The sequence below is a fragment of the Cupressus sempervirens genome, chromosome 6, assembly GCF_028749045.1.
Source record: "Cupressus sempervirens isolate cs-2001-9-10 chromosome 6, ASM2874904v1, whole genome shotgun sequence".
NCBI classification, from domain to species: domain Eukaryota; kingdom Viridiplantae; phylum Streptophyta; class Pinopsida; order Cupressales; family Cupressaceae; genus Cupressus; species Cupressus sempervirens.
In genome coordinates, this window is record NC_143123.1 from 215,671,933 (window position 1) to 215,694,161 (window position 22,229).

At 33.4% G+C, this 22,229-nt stretch overlaps 1 protein-coding gene across 1 annotated transcript; it reads right to left on the reverse strand.

The window, feature by feature from the left end:
* Window positions 1-17,775: 17,775 nt before the first annotated feature.
* Window positions 17,776-21,337, reverse strand: LOC149552039 (glycosyltransferase family protein (DUF23)). Its single transcript, XM_089787513.1, has 2 exons — window positions 20,465-21,337; window positions 17,776-19,662 (listed from the first exon to the last, which is right to left on the reverse strand). The coding sequence occupies exons 1-2, from the start codon at window positions 20,691-20,693 to the stop codon at window positions 18,008-18,010; spliced, it is 1,884 nt and encodes a 627-aa protein (XP_089643639.1). The 5' UTR covers window positions 20,694-21,337; the 3' UTR covers window positions 17,776-18,007.
* Between the last annotated feature and the right edge of the window lie 892 nt (window positions 21,338-22,229).

A 22,229-nucleotide genomic window follows, 5' to 3' on the forward strand; every position in this document is an offset into this window, starting at 1 on the left:
ACCTTTCCCTCGAATCTATTTAAATGTGAATTTGGACAATTCGTTTATTTCAATCTAGATAGTGATTGGTATCAGTTTAGGTTTAGCCTGTGATTTGCATTTGGTCTGCCATGGATAACAACATTTTCCTTTTCCATGCTTATGAAAATCGAACAATGGCTTTTTGCGATCCAATCAAATAGGAAAGATGGAATATGCTATTTTGGCCCATTGATGACATGAGCCAAGTAGCAGTTAGCTGAGTGTTGGAAGAAGGTTTTTAGTTACGAATACTCATGGAGGACTAATAGCAACATCATAGGGCTCTGGGTAGGGTGTTTAGTTAGGGCTGGAGTGGAGAAATGAGATATTATCTGGTTGACATATAACATCTTTGACCCATGTTGGTTAATTGGGTTGGAAATTGTCGTGGAAAACATTGATGCTAGACTCCAAATTCCTCTCCCTAAGGCATACATGGAGCTTGAAGTGGATAGCTTAGAACTTGCTCGATGCCCAAGGCGTCCTTGTCTGGTCATTAGGGATAACATCCAATTTTTCAGAGAATGGCTAAGAATGGAGGCTAGTATAAATTTCCTGTTAAAGTGGAGAGGTATCATTGAAGACCCAGGTTGGGAATGGCTCACCAATTATCTTAGGGCTTTTGATGCATATATACATCCGAACATTGATCTCTCCAACCCAGAGGATGTGGAGTTTTGCCTACCCAACTATGACAAGACAAGAAGGGGAAGATCGGCTTATGAATTTCTCCCAGGCTCAAAGGCCAAAAATTTGTTTGAGGTCCCATAAATTATCATGGTTTTTAAGAAAACTTAGAGCTTTGTGTAGTAGATGGGTCACTTTTGTAATAGAAATTGACCCACTAATATAGCCTTTAGTATACACTTTCATAAGGGTCCCTCCTTGTTAATAGTGTTATGCCTTTATACTATGTTCAGATGGTAGGTTGCAGGACTCTTTTTTCATTGTCCTCTTCGTATGCTCTCTGTAGAAGTTTTTGATATTGTATATAATGACTCCACTATAAATGAAGATAGTTTTAATTAAATGAAAGCCTCAAAATCTATTGCAATTTTTTTGGATTCCATTATCATTTCGATTATACTATTTAAGCTCCTATCGATTGTATTCGTGGCACATCCAAATTTTAGCAAATGACACGTGATCTTTGCATAGATTTCTAGTTTATCATATAATTCAGTGGATGAGTATGATGTTTTCAATTTGTTTTCCCCATGGCCTGAATTTGAAAACCTTTTCATTATCACTTTCATTTGTTTTATATTTCAATCACTCATTAATAGTTTCTATCACTTGGAGTTGGCTCCCCCGGATTCCAATTAAATATTATTAATTATTTTTTACTAAACCTTAACACATTTGCTGGTTCTTGGTGTTGCTCTCTGTACAGGGACCTAGCAATCAATCTAATAGAGACATTTTGAGATACATCAGAAGAATTTAGTCGTCATTTTTCAACTCTTATTATGTAATAAACTGGGGTATGCCCCTTTTAACAATGTATAATATAGGACTTCGGTCTCAAGCAAGACTAGAGGTTTTCTTTCCTCGTTCTTTCCTACTAGTGCCCATCAGAATGGTGGACCACTTGTACTATTAATTTCATTTAATAAAATTAATCAAGGCTACGACCGTTTATCGATTATATATATATATATAGATAGATAGATAGATAGATAGATAGATAGAGAGAGAGAGAGAGAGAGAGAGAGAGAGAGAGAGAGAGAGAGAGAGAGAGAGAGAGAGAGAGAGAGAGAGAGAGAGAGTTTATTATAAAAATGAGACTCCTAAATATATTATTATTAAATTAAATAAATATGATTATGCCAAAATTAGAAATTTAACTATATCTTTAAATTTAATAAATCTTCTCGATTAATTAAATATTAAATTTTCTTTATAAAATTTTCATTAAATTAAATCATTAAATTATCTATTAATTTGATTTAATTATAACTGGAAATCACAATAGACTCATAAGACAAACTACGAAAACTCATCATAAAGTGCAAAATACTAGATCAAACTCAAGGGTTGAAATCACAAATTTACGTCACTTGATGAATTTGGAAGGGTAAACAACTCAGATACTTGTCCTATTTTCTAGGACAATTAGCTTAAGGTTTAGGATTTAAACTCAAGAATTATCTCTCCTCTTTTACCATTGAGATACTACAATAGGGCATGCTCATCCTAGCAATTTAGGGAAGTTGATGCCCAATACCTGCAATGTGCATAAAATTTACGCATGTACATACTCATATATTGTAAACTAAATAGGCAATGGTGGGGAGTGGTGCATCATGTAGATCTCGACTAGTAGGTGACTATGACTCCCTCCCTTAACCACATCAAAAATGTAAATCATAAAATAAAACATACATGTACATCATACACATACAATTATGGGGCAAGAATCCATAGAAACTGCATATAAATCATCCATCTAACTATCATCATGAAATAACTGAAATCACTGCATACAAGCATCATCATCGAAGAACAATCATGTATACATGAATTAACTAGTACCAAAGTAAATCATCATATAATCAACTGTGAATGAAATAATATCCAACAATCTAGAAATAAAATACCACTAATCATCAAACATAATCATAAAACTGGCCTAAAAGAATTCGACAATAATCTATGATAAGTAAACTAGGGATAGGCACTACAACCTACCTTACATTTCTTCTATTAATAATATTAATAATATTTATGGATTTCTAAAATTTTATAGCTTCATTTATTTGTGTACCATATATTTCTTATATTAATTTTGTTTAAGGTTATTGGGAACTATTTGTCTAGTCAATCCTATATTATAAAGGGTGAAGTTAGGTTTAAGTTGGTGATCCTTCTTTTTGTGGGCAATGTAACTTCATCATTTATCTACATGCGTTGCATTTATGCCTTTTTATTGTAGACATGAGGTTTATATTATTTATGGAATGGTTGTCCTATTGTGGCTACTTTTCCTCATTTATTGACTTATCGTGTCTTTCCTTCCTTTCTTAAATGCTCATTTCATTTGACTTATTGTGCTTTTCCTTTTTTTTCGTAGGAAATGTACCTTCATTTATCTATATACCTTATACTTCTTCTATTAATAATATTATTGACATTTTGGATTTCTACATTTTCATAGCTTCATGTATTTGTGTACCTTACATTTCTTCTATTCATTTTGAATGAGGTTATTAGGAACTCTTTGTCATGTCAATCTTATATTATAAAGGGTGAAGTCCAGTTTAAGTTGGTGATGCCAAGACTTTATGATATTTATATATTTTATTTTTAAGCTTGAGATTAATATTGTTTAAGAAGTAGTAGTCCGATTGTAGCTAAATTTTTTCTCTTCTAGTGACTTATTGTGTTATTCCTTCCTTTCTTGAACACTCATTTCATTTATGTACATATCTTACCTTTCTTCTATTGAAAGTATCAATAATGTTTTTGCAGTTTCTTTCATTCTTAGACACCCACTTCATTTATTTGTGTATCTCTCATTTCTTTTATTATAATATTAATAATGTAATTGAATATAGTGACACTTTAGCTTTAAGAATTGATGAAGGATACTCACCCTTATTCAACCAAATACACACAAGGAAATGACACATAATTGCTAGAGCAAATTAAAGGCAACAACAAAATAATATCTTTTCCACTATCCTCAATGCAATAACATTAAAATATTCATAGTGCTATAGCCACATGGGCATTTCATTACAATAATTTGTAAGACAAAGCCACAATCTCCACTTCTAGAACTCAATTCTAAAATTGTCCTTTAGCCCTATAAGTAGCACAATTAATTGTCTTAGAATATTCTGGAAAGTAAAATTTTCCCATTTTGGAGCCTAATGGTTCAATTTCCCACCTTAAGTGTTTTTTCCCTCTTTTTCATTTGCATTGGAATTGGAGCCTAGAACACCCAACTTTTAAAACTATCACTAGCAAACTATTGAGTCGATTGGCTATTATGACCGCATTTTAAAAATGGCAAGATGTATTATAATAGCTCAAGTGGAAAAATGTTATTCATGCCAAGGTTTGACCACATTTTGGAGCCTCTAAAGCCTTCTATACTAAGTTCAGATTTGTTATACAAGCATACTAAAAATAGGAAAATATAGTAGCTTCAAAACCAAACTTGATTTTGTCATGAAACGTTTTTAGTAGGCTTATAAAACCAAAGTGAGTTCCATCATTTCATTGGACAACTCTCAGTGCTTCTACCTAATTTTCATCTTGTAGAACTCCTTAGTATACTCTTTTGTTGTTAGATGTTCCTAGTTCAATCTTGTAACCTCTTAAACAAATCAAGTTCATAATCCTCTAGTATGAAGTTATATTTAAGTCTAGAAACCATAACTCTCCATCTAGTTATCAAAGCTTTTGTGCCAGCCTATTAAAACTAGGAAAACTTAATAACTTCATAACCAAACTTGATTTCATCATGAAACTTTTTTAGTAGGATTATATAACCATAGCAAGTTCCACCTTTTCCTTGGACGACTCTCAGTGCCTGGACCTAATTGTCATCTTATGGAACTCCTTAGTATACTTTTTCACTATTAGTAATTTCTTCTTTAGATTTTGCAAGCTCTTAAATAATTCAAGTTCATAATCCTCTAGTGTGAACTTATCTTTAAGTCTAGAAACTATAACTCTCCATCTAGTTCATAATCCTTTGCTATGCATAGCCTTCTTATGAAAGCATTAGTTTTAAAATAAAAATAAAAATTTCACTTTTTCTGGAATAAAAAATGTGTGACCTTATCGTGCCCATCTTTATAAAGAAAGAACAACATAAAATTATTAATTGTCCAAATAACTTTTAAAAGACTACATATTATCCCAATTATCTCAGTCAATAACACCCAATATTTATGGTAATTTATAAAGCTCTTAGTAGAGGAAGAAAGCAAAAATTCACAGGTCTCATGTTAGGATTAACCATAGACAAAAATAATCGTTACATACAAATATAACCAATATTAGAAAATAATAAATCACATAGAATAGAACACAAGACACAATGATTTGGCATGGTTCACCCAATCTCTGGGCTACGTCCACCAACAAGTCCAATATTATTATTATCTAGTGATTACAATATGCAATTCCTTACAGCTCAATACCGCTGCAAGAAGCTACAATATGACCATACTTTATGAAATCCCTAACCCTAAGCCATTTTATACAAGTGTTTGTCACTTAAAAAATTAGGGCTAGAATAAGTCATCCAATAGAAAAAATAGCAATCGATTCCATTTACAATAGTAGGGTCATTTTTGGCTTCGAGGGGGGGGGGGGAGGGTTGTTGCTCCTTGACCCCACCCCGTACTACGATAGGGAGTGCACTTGGGGTGTTTTCCCTTGACTCCATCTTGGAGGCGCTTCCCCCAAACACCCATAGAAATAATCTAGGGGAAAACTATGTCGAACAAACCTTCGAGTCTGACTAGGCTCCACATCACAACATCTCAACGAAAAAGTAGAAGGCAAAAAGGTCATGGAAGCCAAAAAAAGAATTGACATAATGATGAGATCTTTAAATTCAATGATATTGACATTTTGTCCCCACTCTTATTTCTTTAAAATTAGTGAGATTGACATTTTGGGCCCAGTTCCATATCATTAAATTTAATGGAACTTGACTTTATGCTTTAGTCCTTTGAACTATTGAGCCCATGAATATGTCAACTTGGTGTTTCATATTGATGTTTGGTTTCCTCTTTTTAGGTTTTTAAAGCGAGGTTTAGTTTGGGACTGAACAATAAACTATTGGTTTAGTTCTTATTACTTATAGTTTTTTTAGTCTAGAGTAGAGAAAGGGAAAAGTTATTGGTTTAGTGCAAGAAGGTTACTTTTGACAAAGTTTATTATAAATATTTTCTCTTGTTAATCTTGATATATCCACTAATTTTAATTTATCTCTTTATGGTTGATGATTTTGGTCTATTGCTAAAAATGGTTGAGAAAGTAAAAGGTTATTGGTTTAATGCAAAGTGAGCTAGTTTTGAATGAACTTATCACATAGAATATTTCTTCTTGTCAATCTTAAATTATAAGGGATGAAGTTGGATTTAAGTTGGCAATATCAAATATTTATATTATTTATGCCTTTCTATTATAGACACGAGGTTTATATTTATTTTTTAAAATAGCAACAACAAGAGAGTGATGGTTTGTGGTACAGTAGCAATATTGTAAGAAGCATATTAACAACACCTTAACAACACCAAGAGTGTAAAGAACATTAATATGCATAGAAACTAACTTTCCTCTATCAAAAACTAACTTCCAAAAAGCATTAAACAACCGCATATGTTCAAAACCAAAGTTCATAACATTAAGCATAATAGTACATTAATTAACCTTAACAGAGAGTTTAAACAACATCGCTTGCCACACAAAGATATCAAAGTTGTTATTAATAGTACTAACATTACCAAAAAAAAAGATAATAATATGACGGGCTAACAAACTTAGCATGGTAGCAACACATAAACAACAACACTAATTTCCTTTCCCCAGATGCTTGGACAACAAGATATTTGCCTATTCCTCCTTCTAGAACTTGAAGAGTTCCCAAGTGTTCTCCTCCTTGGTCGTGTCACCACTAGAAGCTTTACCTTGTAGTAGACAAAGATTGGTGGCAAAAGAATGCATTATCTTGAGAGAAAATTTTCTCACGTCATTCAAGTGGTTACTTAAGACCACCATTTCCTCTTTTATCTTCTCTATAGACATGTCTAGATTGACAATTCAATACTTAGGGTACCCACCATACCACCATCAATTTTTCCTTTGCCTAGGCTATACAGAGACTTGTGTGGTGGGGGGTGAAGGTGTTCTATAGGGGTCGGGGAGGAAGAGGGATTAACAGTTTGGGTTGGGGAAGGGTCCCTCGTAGGGCTTTGGTTTTCCTTGTAGGAGAAGTCATCCAACTCACTCACAACAAATATTTTTTCTTTTTCGTATTCGTTGAGCTCTCCTCCCTTTTAGCCAAGTCCTTGATAGATTCTCTACCCCTCTCCTTAGCCAATCTCCTGGAGTGATGGTTTTTTCATTATTGTGTGTCCTTTGTTGGCATTTGATGAGTATGATGGTGAGGAGATGGCATACATTTTTGTCCTTGATGTCAAACAATTAAGGAACATTCACAAAATTGATAAGCACTTACCCTATCAGTACAATAAGGCATTATCAGTGTATAAGCATATTATCAGAATATAGTTATCAGAGGCATAACTATCACAGTATAGGAGAAAATACACTATTAGGTTACTATTACTGACAATATTTATCATATTAAGGAAGTTTTGTTTTGAAGCCGACAATAGTAGGAGCAAAGAGATAAACCCTAAGAACTAAGGCTAAGATTGTGTTTAGGGTTAGCAAGATCAAGTTGTGAATATGATTGGAGTTAGAGAGAAGAGATAGAGAACATATGCAAGAAAAAAACAAAAGGACAAGAACATAGAAATATACATAACATAGCATAAAGGGATTTGATAGGCTTGAGGGTAGAAGCAAAATCAGGTCGTATTATTTCGTAAAAAATCCTAACTAGTTTTCTACAAGTTTTGTTAAATCCTTTAATAAAGGTAGTCTTTAATAGGATTGATAAGTTCATGTAAGAACTTTTTGTAAATCCTTTAACAAGGTGAATGCCAAGACAAGTAGGATAAAATCTCAAAACTGAGTAGTCTTGAAAGGCTAGAGATACAACTGACATCGTATTGGTCACTTATTACCAAGTGAGTTTCTCATAAAGAAACATTAAATTGTAAGCCTAATCGGCATCCTTTTTTACTATGGTGAAAAATTTGTGGGTATCATCCCCATTGAAGTTTTTCCCTTTGACCAAGGGTTTTCTGTGATGCCATGAATGACTAAGTTATAAGTGATGCAATCGGCTATATAATAGGTTTATTGATTTAATGATTTGATGGTTAGTCGGTTAAGGTCATGAAAAGGATTAATGGTTAAATTTGATAAGTACTGATTCACCCCCCTCGCCCCTCTTAGAGTTTAATCTTTCCAATTAATAATTAACATCCTCTTAACTTTCAAAGTCCAAGTTGAAGGTATTTTTCTGGCATTTTTGCCGGTTTAGGTTCCTTGGGCTTTAAGGGCCTCTTTACATTTTTTTAGCACCTAGGTTTCCAAAATGAGGGAGTCACCAAAAGAAATAGGGATCACTTTGGGGGTAACCTTAGGGTTTAAAATTCTAGAATATGAAGAGCCAGGTACTGAGGGAAAAACATTGGGTTATTTGGTGGGCGATGAAGAAGATGTTGGTGGTGGGAAGGGGCACAAGACAAATTGAAACTCATAAAGTCTAAACATAAGTCCTTGATTAAGGATAACCAATTTTTTACCTTGGGCCTTGGCTTCAACAGCATGAAGCACGATGCTTTCCAAAGAATGAAGCAAATAAAAAGGGATGCTGATTAAGTCCTTATGCCTAAGATGGTTTAGTAAATGAATATAGTAATAGTGGAAGACACCATACCTTCTCTCTAGCATGAAGTACTTGATTATGACCTTGCACATATTTGACCAAATATATGGGAGATCCTTTACATTGTAACCACCGTACTTCTTGATGGGCTTGTCATCAGGGCCACTAAAAAAGTTATTCCAGGCCTGCCAAGACAATATTCTTGCTAGTTTTACTCCACTTTCAGCCATTAATGGGAGCCCAATAACTTTTCCAATGACCTCATTATTTTTGAAAGTTACACCTTTCACAGTGATACGTCTACTATTCCAAGAACTCTCATCGTAACCAGTCGTACATTCCACGAAGGGGATGGTGTCATTGTCCTTGAAAAAATACATCGCCACAGGGTCCATTTTGAACTACTCTTCAATCTTATCATGCTCAATCCTATGTTTGTCTCCCCTATATTCAAATTAGCAGCAAGAAACCCCAAAAACCTGAGACACTTGTGAGTAGAAATCCCATTGTGAGTTAAAAATGAGCCGCAAAAAATAATAATGACAAAGGAGAACTTAATACCAAAATGAATTTTTCAGATGCCAAAGATGGAAGGCATGTGCGAAAAATGCAAAGAAGTGGCATAAAAAATTATGAGAAAAATCTCCAAATCCAAGGCAATCAATAATATTAAGCATATTTTCCACTAACACTTTTTTCACTATGATGGTAGTAAGAGTTAATAACACCGCACATACAAGAGTGAAGCCACATAGTTCTCATGAATTTAAATCTTTCCAAATGAATTGTGGCTCATACGTGTAGTGGGTCTGAGGCCCCGCCAGAAGCCAGGTGGCTAAGTATGAAGATTGAAAATTAGAGCTAAAATATTATGCACAATACAAAGTTGACTGGTGGGTCTACCCATATCTGATGTAGCACACTTATGGTAGAAGATGTGATGTCACGTGCATATGGTGAATGCAACATGAGTAGTTCAACAAATCAGAGAACCCATATTAGACCAGTACGAGATAGTAAAGCTACGATTTAGTCTTCACTGGTCTAATGAAGAGATGAAAACTTGTTGTATCATATTTTATTTGTAAACATAAATGTTGAATGGTTGTTAATTAAAGTGTTTTGTATTATGTATTCTTAAGTGGACATATCGTGTTTATGTGAAGGGTATTTTTTTTGGTGTCACTTAACACTTGTATTATGTGTATGTGGCAATAAATTGTTCATTTAGGGCATGTTTGGCTACGGGAATAGGAATAGCTATTCTGGAATAGAAAATGGGGCTACGTGTTCCTGTTCTCTGTTTGGTTCAGCCAATATTTGATGGGGAATTTGCGGACCCCAAAATTTATGTTTTCTAAAATAAATAAAATAGGAATAGGAATACGTATTCCAATAACACCTATTTGAGTGGAATTGCAAAACCTCATTTTTGGGCCAAAATTAGAATACATATTCCTATTTTACTTGGTATTCCAATTCTGATTTGGTGCATCCAAACAAAGAATTCAAAATTTTAAGAATTTATATATGCCTATTCTGCTTGTATTCCTGTTGCCAAATGGGCCCTTAAAGTTTTGTTTAGTGCAACCTAGTCTAGGGTAGTACCTAGTAGGCTACCTAAGAAACCCACTTGAGTAGGAAGCCATGAGTGGAGTCAAATCACTTCAAACTCGTACATACATGAAAGGTGAACTTTAGAAGGGTTAAATGAGACCTTAGGACATTGTCCAGGTCAAAATTAGTTAATCCATTTGATATACCATGGGTTAGGGATTAAGTTTTGGCATCCTAATCTCATTTATGACCCTCCAAAAGTACCCTTTTCAAAAGTGGTGAAAATTGGAAGAGGGCAAGTCCATCTCCTTTCCCTCGCTTTTGGTTTACCTCACATTTATGGGAGGGGATACTTATGATAGAGGAAGTATTTGTATTCTTTACCCATTAGTAGAATGTAGTTGGGAAGTGGATAAGAGGTATTTTTAGAGGAACTTTGGTAGAAATTAGAGGTTGTTCATCCACTCTCCAATTTTGGAGACACCTTAGAGTTAGAGGAAGATTTGGCTAAGGAAGGAAGGATAAGGAAGGATAGCTCTTTAGCAAACCTCATTTTCTTTAAGCTTGGAGCAAGGTTGGTTGCATTCTTGGCCATGAAGAACTTCATTCTTGTTGTGGTGTAGCATTTAAATGTTTCATGTTGTACTATTGTATGGTTGTATGTTTTTTTCTTACAAGTTTCTTATTATTTTCTTGTTTTTCCTTGAATGTTGTTTATGAGAGTTAAGACTATACTCACCCTTAGGAGGGAAGAAGTAGCCTTGTGGGTGAAGGGATTTTGGACAACCCTTGTAGTGTAGAGTCTCTCTTCATAGAGGAGAGGGATATGACATGGTGTATGGGCTCCATGTTGTTATTTTGTGTTATGCATTTGGGGGCCTTAAGTGGGGACTTGTTTGAGCAAAATTGAAGTAGTGTGTGTTGAAAATGAGCCTTGTGAACATATGGTTTTATGGTTATTATGATATTTATCCTCTTGGGTACTTGGTCCACCCCATTAATGGGTTCTTGGTGACCTATTGTGCAAGCCTTTGTTAGGAATTTCTTGTTGTGTTCTTATTTATATGTTTTCATTTTGTGGGTTGTTTACTTGTAATCCATCTTTCCTTGGTTCTCCAAGCTTGGGAGTGACCTCCTTGAGGCCTAGGTTGGGAGGTGAACTCTCCATGATTATATTAAGTTTAATTGTAGATTCATTGATTTGGAGCTCAAGCTGGAAAGAAGAAAAGGTAGTTTTTGCTTCATGTTCAAGTAGTTCCATTCTTCCTCTTAATGAGCCATGCAAAAAAAAGTTTCATATAATATAATCTCTCCATTTTAGTGTTATGATTTTTTCCAAAGGGAAGAAATGTATAGTTGCAGATTTTACGTATGTCTAAGTTGGGGTATGTTATTGTAAATCCTTTAGATGTTGTTAGTTTAAAATAAAATAAAGGAGCTTGTTCCATTTTATGTGTTTTTTCATTTGGATATTATAGTTGTTAAACCTACTTGAAAGTAAATATGGTTTTAAGAATCGTTGCAAATGTTACTATCTAATTTCTCATTTAAATAAATTCAATATTTCTTATATTTATATTTCAGATTTGTCAAAGAGGCTTATTTTTATTTGAATACATGCCTAACATTAAAGGAATAAATCAAAAATAGGGTATCATTATCCGTTTTAAAAATAGTTAAAGTTAGAGTTTGCATATACTTTGAAGTTACACATTTTCTTCAAATAGACTAATACCTTATGCAAATAACATGTTGTCGATTTGAACACCCACCAACACAAAAATGGAACCTGTGACTAGACTAAAGAAAAAGTCATCTGTGACTCAGGAAAGCATGTCGCTTTGCGGTTAGGTCACGGTGTCGCTACCTACAACCAAGGAAAGAAACAACTATTGTCACCCTTGAGATTTTGGTCCTTGTCACTACCACTGACCTATAGTCAAAAAGACAAAAATCACGAGAAAAGAAAAAAAATAGGGTTAGGATAGATATTAGAATGGACTAAATTTTTTTTGGAACTCATGATTCTTGGGTGTAAACCCTAATTTAGGATTAATTTAGGATTAAGTTCTTTTAAACAAAAGAGGGGAGGGAGAAATGAATTAACATTTTTGTAATTGAATTTTCCTTTAATCATTTATTATTACCTTTTGATATAATTTTAAGGTAATTTTGATGTTAAATCACTTCTAGATTAACTATAAGATGGGTCATTTCATTTTTCACTTAAGTCTTGATTAAAGTAAATAAAGGAAGTTTTGTCTTTTCTAGCTTAAATCTTAAAGGAGAAATTTATGTTTCTAAAGGGGATTTTGGCTTAATTATCTAAATATAGATGTCTTGGGAAAAAAAAATTTAAAATAATATTGTAGTAAACCTTAGAAAAAGGATGACAATTTATTAACAATAAAGTAAGTTGTATTAAGAGGAATCTCATTTTTAAAGCTAAGGCTCGCCATTTAAATTATGTAGTAGAATTATTTAAATAATTAAAGATGTAATGCTTTTTAACTTTACTTATTACAATTTGACTTTCTTTATATGATAAAACATATTATTGGTTGTAAATGGGTAGTGCATTATTATGAACTTTAAAATAACACAAATTGTATATCTAAATATTAAAGTTTATTAGATAACTTCGATTACATAAACATATTATTAGATTTGAATAAAATGAATAAGTGATTTAGGTTGATCTTAGAGTTTATTAGTGAACTCTAGGAAATTCCACTTAACCTAATTAATGTTTTTAGATGTTTGAATTCAATAAAATGCTATTAATTATATAAACATACTTTAAAGTAGAGTTAATCAATTAGTGATAGGGTCAATTCTGCAAAGGTTTTTAGTAAATTATTAAAGGGGAAATTGATCTATGGTAAATAACTTTCTCACCTAAACATTGTGAACTTTAATTTGATTATTAATTAATTAGGGTTTGATCAACCCTCTAAACTAGTATTAATTTAAACTAAGAATTTTGATTCAACCAAACTATAATTGAAACCCTATTGAGATTAGTCAACTTAATGATGTCAACTAAAATATGGTCAAGACTTCAACCCTTGTTTATGATAGCTTGTTTGACTTTCCATTTTAATGAAGTTTTTATATGATTAGGTTAGAATAATCTAAACCTAACATGTAACGCTAGAGGGAGGTTGACTAGATCAATCATGACAGTGGAACAACCACATGATTGATACTAGTCATGATGCCCCTCGAGTTGTACACATGATTCAACATCTTTCTCTATTGCAACGTTGTTGTAAACATATCCACACTTCATCTATCAACTTAGTAAACATTCATATTCAAAAAAGTAAAATTGTTGGTGTATTTTTTGCCCTAGATTTTGGGCAAGACAGATGTATTTATACATAATTTATGGTTATATCAATGATATGCAACATGTGTTTGTAGGTGAAGTCATGTGTACATGCAAGCTCTTCTAATGATGAACACATGCAAAAATGCAAATATTTGACTCGATTAAATATTTTTTGTGATATGGTCATACATATCATTTTCATAGTTGTTTAATATCTTTTCATGAATTAGATTTCAATTGTGGATCAAAGTGGAAAAATTGGTCAAATAAGGTGGACCTAGCATAACAATGATGTTTCTAGTTGATCTAAGTCGCATTGGTAATGTTTGCAAAGTTATAAATATCATTGATGTAAAAGTGTAAAAAATGCAATAGTTGTTAAAAGTAGTGAATTTTGTCAAAACCATTCATCATGGAACCAAACTGTCTACTTTGTTATCTCCAGTTGATCAAATGAACCCAAATGAGAACCTTGCTCTTCCCATGAAGTTACTATAACGTTCACAACCACCCCCACAAAGTGTCCCCAAGGTGCACTGAGCACAATTGGGCAATGATCTTTCTAGGCATGTAACTTGGAGCTCATGCAAGATATCAGTGTGCCATCAAATGCTACAAGTGTTACTTTTTTGTCCATGCAAGATCTATTAGATCCAAATAATACTTTGAAGATGCTCCATTTTGATGACTCATCAGTAGCATTGGATGTCCTCCATATATTTTTAGTTGTAGTTAATTTGAGATGTCATATGTCACATGTTGAAATGGAATTTTAAGTTAATGTTGAAATGACATTTTAAGTTATGTGTCAGTATGTAACTTAATTGTGTCCTAAGGGGTATTAATGGGTTCTAATGAGTATTAATGGGTTCTAATGTGTCTTAATGGGTTCTAATGCCTCCGAATGAATAGTAATATGTCGTATGCAAATTATACTTAAGTGTTACATTTTATGTATGCTCATGGTGCTAAAATTGACTTAGTAGGGTGTACCTCCCTTAGTTTATTTCATATTCTCACTATAGGGCATACTCACTATAATGTGTATGTGCTACAATACATACACACTATTTAAAGTATTTTACACCTAATGAAACTTGGGGAAACTTTTTCATTTAGATAACATGTGTGCTATACTACATATGCGCTTTGCAGAACATTAAAATCCACCAAGTCTAAGGCTTGGATTTTCCTTGGAGATGCAACCCAAAGCCTTGGAGGATTCAAGCTGGTCCAAGACAAGTTTTATAACAAATATACCAAAAATCACATTTTTCTTGTGTGCTCACTCTCATGTTTGCATGTGGTTGAAATGGGATAAAATCATATGGCATGATAGTGTAGATCTCTCTGCTAGCTATCTAACTGTATAATTCATTTTGAATTCCAGTTATGTTAAGGTTGTCATCTCTAATTTATGTTGCATGCATGTTTGATTGTTATCAAAAACTAACATGTAGTATTTTGGGTTTAGATTTCAGACCATTTACCCAATTTTGAAACAAGTTACATTTTTAGAAACTATACTACATTCTACACACTTAAAAAAATGATTTTTGATTAGTTTTCAATGATTTTTAGGGGAGAACACACAAATTTCATGTTTTTAGGATGTGCCTACTTACATTTAAAAAAAAAATCATATATTGATTAAAAAATTAGCAAAAAAAATAGTAGAAACTATGTCATGTCAGCTAACTTCGCACTAGAGTGATTAAAATATTTCAAGAAAAAATTAAGATTTTAAGGGGAGCACACCAAACACTGTTATTTTTTTCATAAAAAATAGAACTACTTTTTGTGCTCCCCTTTTTTGAGGGCCTTAATTTCCAACATTCTAATAAACTATTAGAAGTTTAGTAACTAGATTCAAAGTACTACAATTCTTGTTCTTGTCACAACTTCAAAATTTGAGTTATAAGTTTAGAATTTGATAAGTAGGAGATAATTTCCATAGCAAATCAAATTGTGATATTGCTATCACGGTTTAATTTGTGATTTTTGAGTCAAACTCATTGACCTGTGTTTCAGGAGTAGTGATTCAACATGAATCCATCTCTCATGAGAATAAATGGAACACTTAGCACTCATTGGATCTAGGTGATGCTCACAGGGGTGAAGCATCGGGACTTCCCGGGAGGTCACCCATCCCAGTACTACTCCAGCCTGAGCACACTTAACTACGGAGTTTAGAATGTGTTGATTTCAAGAAAAAGTGTTATCTTATACCCCTTTTTTATCCCCATCTTTGTGCATGCACCCCCTTAGTGTCACATGAAGAAATCACTTCATTTTTATATAAAAAGTAAATAGTGTAAATCTATTTTCAATTTGTTTTTTTGTTTTTTCCATTGACAATATGGTATTTAATGGGTTGTGGATCACCAAAGCTCAAACTTCTCTCATGCATGACGGGGAAACTTCTAGCTCAAAAGAAAAAGAAAAAAAAATAATTTATTTATTATATTATATTTAAGTTAGTTTTAATTTATGAAAATTATGAAAAATTGTAACTATTATATTAAATAATAATTATTAATTACAAAATAACTAACTCTAATGGATTATATTTTTCTTTTGGCAATAGACATAATATAAACAACAAGTTGGAATATGAACAATGTTCTTGTTATGTTGCTACAACTGATTTTACATCACAATATCAAGGATGTCTTGTTTACATTCTTGTCATTCTATCTACTAATACAAGAACAATCTTCCCAAATATCGTATATATACTATGTCTATATCTATACAAAACAATATAAATAGTACAAAGTCAAGAATATGCATGTTGAACATGCTCAGATCTTGCTAAAAACTCCAAAAAACTCCATCTAGGTCTCTATCATCACCTTTCTCCTATATCCATGCCACCCACCAAGGCCCCCTTCCATCCATGTGAAGACCTTGCCATCTAGGACATGTTGACTAAATTTTCTTCCAAGGCTCAAGACTCACTAAGAACGGTCCCAACTGTAACATGGTATTCTCAATCATAGATAAATCAAACATTTTCCATACTTGTCTTAACAACAAGCAATCAAAAAACATATATCCCAATGTCTAAGAGATCCACAATTTGTACACAAATTGAATTCCCCATCAATAAGAATAACTATGTTAACTAATAAAAATTATGAATAATTGCATACTTGATCATCTTTTTTATTTAATTTTTATCTTGCTAGAACCACTAGCTAATGCATTCAATTTCTTCTATTATTTTAACAACTAAACATATATAATTAACTTTATATTGTAATATAGGTAATTCCTAAATTTATGAAGCTTAGTAAAACTCATTACACCTCATTGTTTGATGTGATGCTCATAAGAGTGGAAAATTGAATAAACATCAACAAGGTACAATATGTGATTGTGATAAGTGTTCCATCATTTCTTATAAGAAATTGATTCTTGTAACCACTAATCATGAAACATAAATCATCAATTTTCATCCAAAACTACACATTTGAATCATACTTAACAATATCACAATTTATTAATTTTTTTCAATGATTCACCAAATTCTTTTAGTTTAATATGGATAAATAACATATTTCAATAAAGAGTTATGAGTTTATAAGTAGGAGATAATTTCCACAGCAAGTCAAATTGTGATATTTCTATCAGGATTTTTAGTGTGATTTTTGAGTCAAACTCATTGACCCATGTTTCGTGAGTAGTGATTCAACATGAATCCATCTCTCATGAGAATAAATGGAACACTTAGCACTCATTGGATCTAGGTGAAGCACTGGGACTTCCCGGGAGGTCACCCATCCCAATACTTCTCCACCCTGAACACGCTTAACTATAGAGTTTCCTCTATGGTTAAACCCAAAGCTTGCAAAGTTAAATCCTGATAGCAATATTACAGTTATGAGTTTGTTAACAGTTTCTAAAATGTTGTTTGTTGTGTTGGAAACGTGTAAAACGCCAGCTTTAAAAGCATGATTTAGCCTACCATGGGCACACGCAATTTTTTTGCTTTTCTACGGGTCTGGTTTTAGATCAGGCTTCAATAAATGCACTACTATAATTTTATCAACTAAGAAAAGATTGAAAGCCAGCTTGGTCGCCACCTCATAAATGCCCCACGTCAGTTCTGTGGACCTTTTTGTAGATTGGTAAAGTTCAGATATTGACTAACTATTTTTAATATTTTGTGTACTTTAAGCTATGAAATTCAAACTGTACATTTATGTTTGATGAACAGGGAGCACCATGGACATTATTTCTCAGTACAATAAGAGCAGTAATATTGGACTTAACAAGATAGATCAGCAACTTTTCCCCCCAGGACCCGAAGTTGATGCTGCCAATGTTTTACAGGGTGCAATCTTTAATGGCAGATGCAATACAGTTAGAATTGTGTACTCAAAACAACAATTATTTATTGCATGTGAGAGCTCTGCAAGAATGAGTACCTCTCAAAGAAAAAGAATAAAGAATAAATGCATGGTACTCTGATGGACAGATTGGTACCGGGAAAAAAGATGAGAATCTCAACCACCATACTGTTACAGTAATATGCTTGAGCAATGCCCATTGTATAGTTAAACCTGGATTGAGTAAAGGCAATATAGAAGAACATTTTTTTTTCATAATTGTTGCCATGGTTGCAAGTGAGTAACAGGATCTGTAAAGGTTTCAATAGTGAAGTTTCTAAGAAATGTATCTGAAACTTCACAAAACTTTTCAGGCCAGTCTGGGGGCTCAATGGGTTCTGTTCCGAGTCCTGGGGCGCGGTCCTTGGAGGATTCATTCTCATTCTCTTGCCAGTCTGTTACATAAGTAGCCACCCTTCTGAAGAATTTGGCCTTGAAAATGTCCCACACTTGGTATTTGTAGTGATTGACTACTGCAAAACCTCTTGGAAGGCTCTTGTAGCGGTAGCCACGTTTGAGGTGGAAGTGATGGACTACATTTAACAAGCTAGGGTTCAATGCAGATGGGCGAATAATGGACTTATGCCTCTCTGTTCTATTCAATCTACATGTATAGCCTGCTATCACACCACCTTCAGGATGTTTTGTCAATCCAGATGGGCCAAAACTATGGCAATCAATTCTGATTTCCCCTATTTTCACTCCTTTAGTGTCCACAGATGTTGCATTCTCAATCAGCCTTTGCATTACGGTAGGTTTTGTTTCTTCAGAATCAGTGGACATGGTTCCATTCTGAATGTATTGAATAGGATTTATAAACTCATCTACGTCCATGAAAGCCACCCATTCACATTCCTCGCGAGCTCGCAATGCACAATGAGAGAAACCAGCCTCTTGGCTCTTAATCCAGGGCCATACATGTCTACTCACATTAAAAGAGCCCAAGGAATCCACCACTTCTTCTATGTTATCATCACTATTATTATCATAAAGAAACCATCTCTGGATACCAAGGTATCCATGGTGCGTAATCCATTCTCTCAGAAATGAAGCTTGATTCCAAATCATTGTGCAAGCACATACCTTATGCAGAGGCTTGAATGTCTTCATTTGTTTTGCATTCTTTATGATTTTATCATTAAGCTGAGCTACAGATGGAAACAAGCCTCTCCTGAATTCCCATAAAGAAGCCTTCATACCTTGTATTTCTCTGCCCTTCGGCTTCTCACACCTAATCACCTCTTGAGCAGCCATTATTACCCTAGTTTTGAAAACCTTGTTTTCTAAACCGGGAGCATCCAATTTCTTCAAATCCTTCACATAGAGTAGATTGCTGTCCAGATCTGAACTGAAAATGCATAATAGATTATCAGTGCCAGAAACCTTGCCACTTTTCAAGTTCAATCCTTTGACAAACAGGATTACACTATCCTTCTCAACTAGGGCTTCATAAACAAGCATTCTCCATTTATAATTGTCATTCCAATATCGGGCATTTGAAGGGACCAACAATCCCTTTTTCTTGAGATTTAGGGTTAAGTTATATCCTTGTGCAGATTTTGGCTGTGGGGGATGAGGACACCTTACAATCTGCAAGTCGTCTTCTTTCAGATCCATGGATATGACTGGAGCTTTATAGGTTCTTCCGGTTTCCCTATATACACATTCACAGTCCTCTTTCTCTAGGGTAAAACATTTATTACAGATACTCAAAAACATTAATACATGATCTGGGAAAATGGCCAAATCTTGGACATAAAGAGAATCATCCTTATCCGCAACTCTTTCTTCTACAACTTTACTTATTTGGAGTAGCCGAGGATGATGTGCTTGAGTCAGAAGCTTTTCTGTAGCTGGATGAAATAGGCCTGCAACACAATGAAATCAATTACATCAGAAACCAAAAATAATGCATCCCCCATTCAAAAAGCATGCGAGGCTTTCCCATCCGAAATCAATGTTGAACAAGAATGCTACTCAAACTTTGGCACGGCTTTCTAATCAGTTCAGCATTTGATAGTTCATGAATGAAATATTTTGACAATGGTAAAATCACATATTTTTCAGATGAAATTATAAAAATGCAAGAGCACAACAAAGAAACCAACTCATTGTTATCGATAAATAAAAGGAAAAGGGGTCTATTGAACAACAAATTTCTTCTTGCTTAGCAGTACCATCAACTGATTTAGTACTCAATTGACCTATGGGGTCAAAACAAAAGAAAAACCTGCAATTGGGTTTTAAAAAATCCATTTTATGCAATTAGGTTGAAGATTTTCATTTCATGCAATTGGGTCCGAGGATTTAAATTTTAATTGGGGCTAAAAAAGCACAAAATGAAAGGGTTTTTACTCTACATTCAATATCATCATGAACTGATCGATAACCAGACAAGCCAACTGCAAACCATCATGACCTAAACAACAGCGTCCAGATATATTTTGGGTCTGATTTTTCTCTTTAGAAACTTGATCAGATACTCAAACCTAAAAGGTCAGTGGGCCTGACCAGGAGACTAAACAAACACACTTTCAGGTTGAATGATATCATAACCAAACAGAAAACAAAGCAATTTTAAACTCTCCATTCAGCTCAAACTGTCCCTCTGTTCCCCCATTAATATAACTTCTAAATAAAGAGAGTAATACAGAAAACCATGATACATACCGATGAATTGCCTGGCTATGAAGCAGCATGAGGACAAAACAAGCAAATAGATGAGCAATTTCTTCGCCATTTTTTTTCTCCCGATAGAATCCCCATTTCTCCCAAGTTTACCAGAACTTCCATTAACCCTGATTTTATTATTGCAGCAATCCATCTTCTGATGATTGTGCTGTTTTGGGTATCTGTCCTTGACTCCCCATTTCTCATCGCTACAACAATCTTCCACCATGGTTCTCTGATCGAAAAGAAATTATCTCATCCGGTTCCTCCAGAGCCAACTAATCTTCAATTCCAGAGAGATACAAGCCGGAGTTAGAGCCTCCATGGGAGTAATATACCAACATAATCATCACGAGTTTCTTATGGGCTGCTAACTGCTGGTTAAGAGAGTATGAACAGTAAAGCATCCAGATCTGCTCAGCAAATTGACTGAATGTTACAGATATGTGAAGCATCCAGATCTAATCAAGCCTAACTTTCATGGAGGCGGAATATTAGGCCGTGAAACAGCCATTGAAGGAGACCCACAAAAGCATTAAACACTGTATGTATGTAAAGAGGATTTTACTGCTTCCACGTGTCGGTTACTCACAAGCATCACTTGAAATTCTTTTCAAGCAGTTAAAAATGTGGAAAGTGGCGGAGAATGTTGGACGCCCAACAGTAACTGAGATCGCGGAGCAGTTTCGGGGCCGGCTCCCACCAAATTCTTTGGTAAATCTCGGCTCCTTTTTCGATTTTCTTTTTACCATAATTTTTTTTTTCAAACTGTTCTACAGTAATATACTTGGCGTGTTGATGCAACAATGTTGGAGTTAAGACCTGCAATTTCGTTTGTTGTCGTCCATTTTCTAAAATTTATGTCATGTTTCGCAAGTTTTTGGGGATTTCTGTTTGGAACTTTTATAGTTTAGTTGGAAGAGCTCTATTAAATATTAGATTTTTTGGGGTCTTTTATTTGGGATTTCATTAATTTAGTTGTGGAAATCTCAAGATCAAATAAACAACGACAGTTCAAGTTAAACTGTTACTTAAAATAAGGAATCTGACTTAAATGTAGAATTTAAAATCTTATATTATATAATAGTTACTTTGGGGTGTTTTAATTTGGAACTGCTTTAATTTAGTATATTTAGATTAAATATATAATAATAAAAGTTATTTCAAATAAGGAGTCAATTTTAATATATAAGTAAAACTAGCACTCGGAAGCTTTTGTGCTTGTAACAGAGCTGATATAATTTATTTAATTTATTGTATATTAATAAATTATCATATAAAAAGTATTCTCATAAAAATCTGTTATGAAAAACTAATAACAAAATAAAATGAAAAAAATGTAAAAAATATAAACTAAATAATTATAAATCACTACTTATTAAATTATTAAACATGAGTCAATGAGTTTGACTCAAAAACTACATAGTTAAACCCTCACAACAATATCACAATTTAAGTGGTGGAAAAATATATTAAAAAATTAATATGAAAGATATAAAAAAAATGAGTAAAAAAATAGTAACTCCTCCCACAAATATCATATTGACTAAACTAAAAATTAATATTTAAAGTAAAAAAATTAAACTAATTAAAATAATTTAAAACCTAAAACTTCAATCAATTTTAAAAATCAAAATTAAATAAAAAGAAAGAAAAATATGAGTTAAAAGTGGAGATAACAACTGATTAATTTTCTAAATAAATAGAAAAAAGAGAGAGTTAAAAGTATAGATAATTTAAATACAAGAGTTAAAATTGGACATAA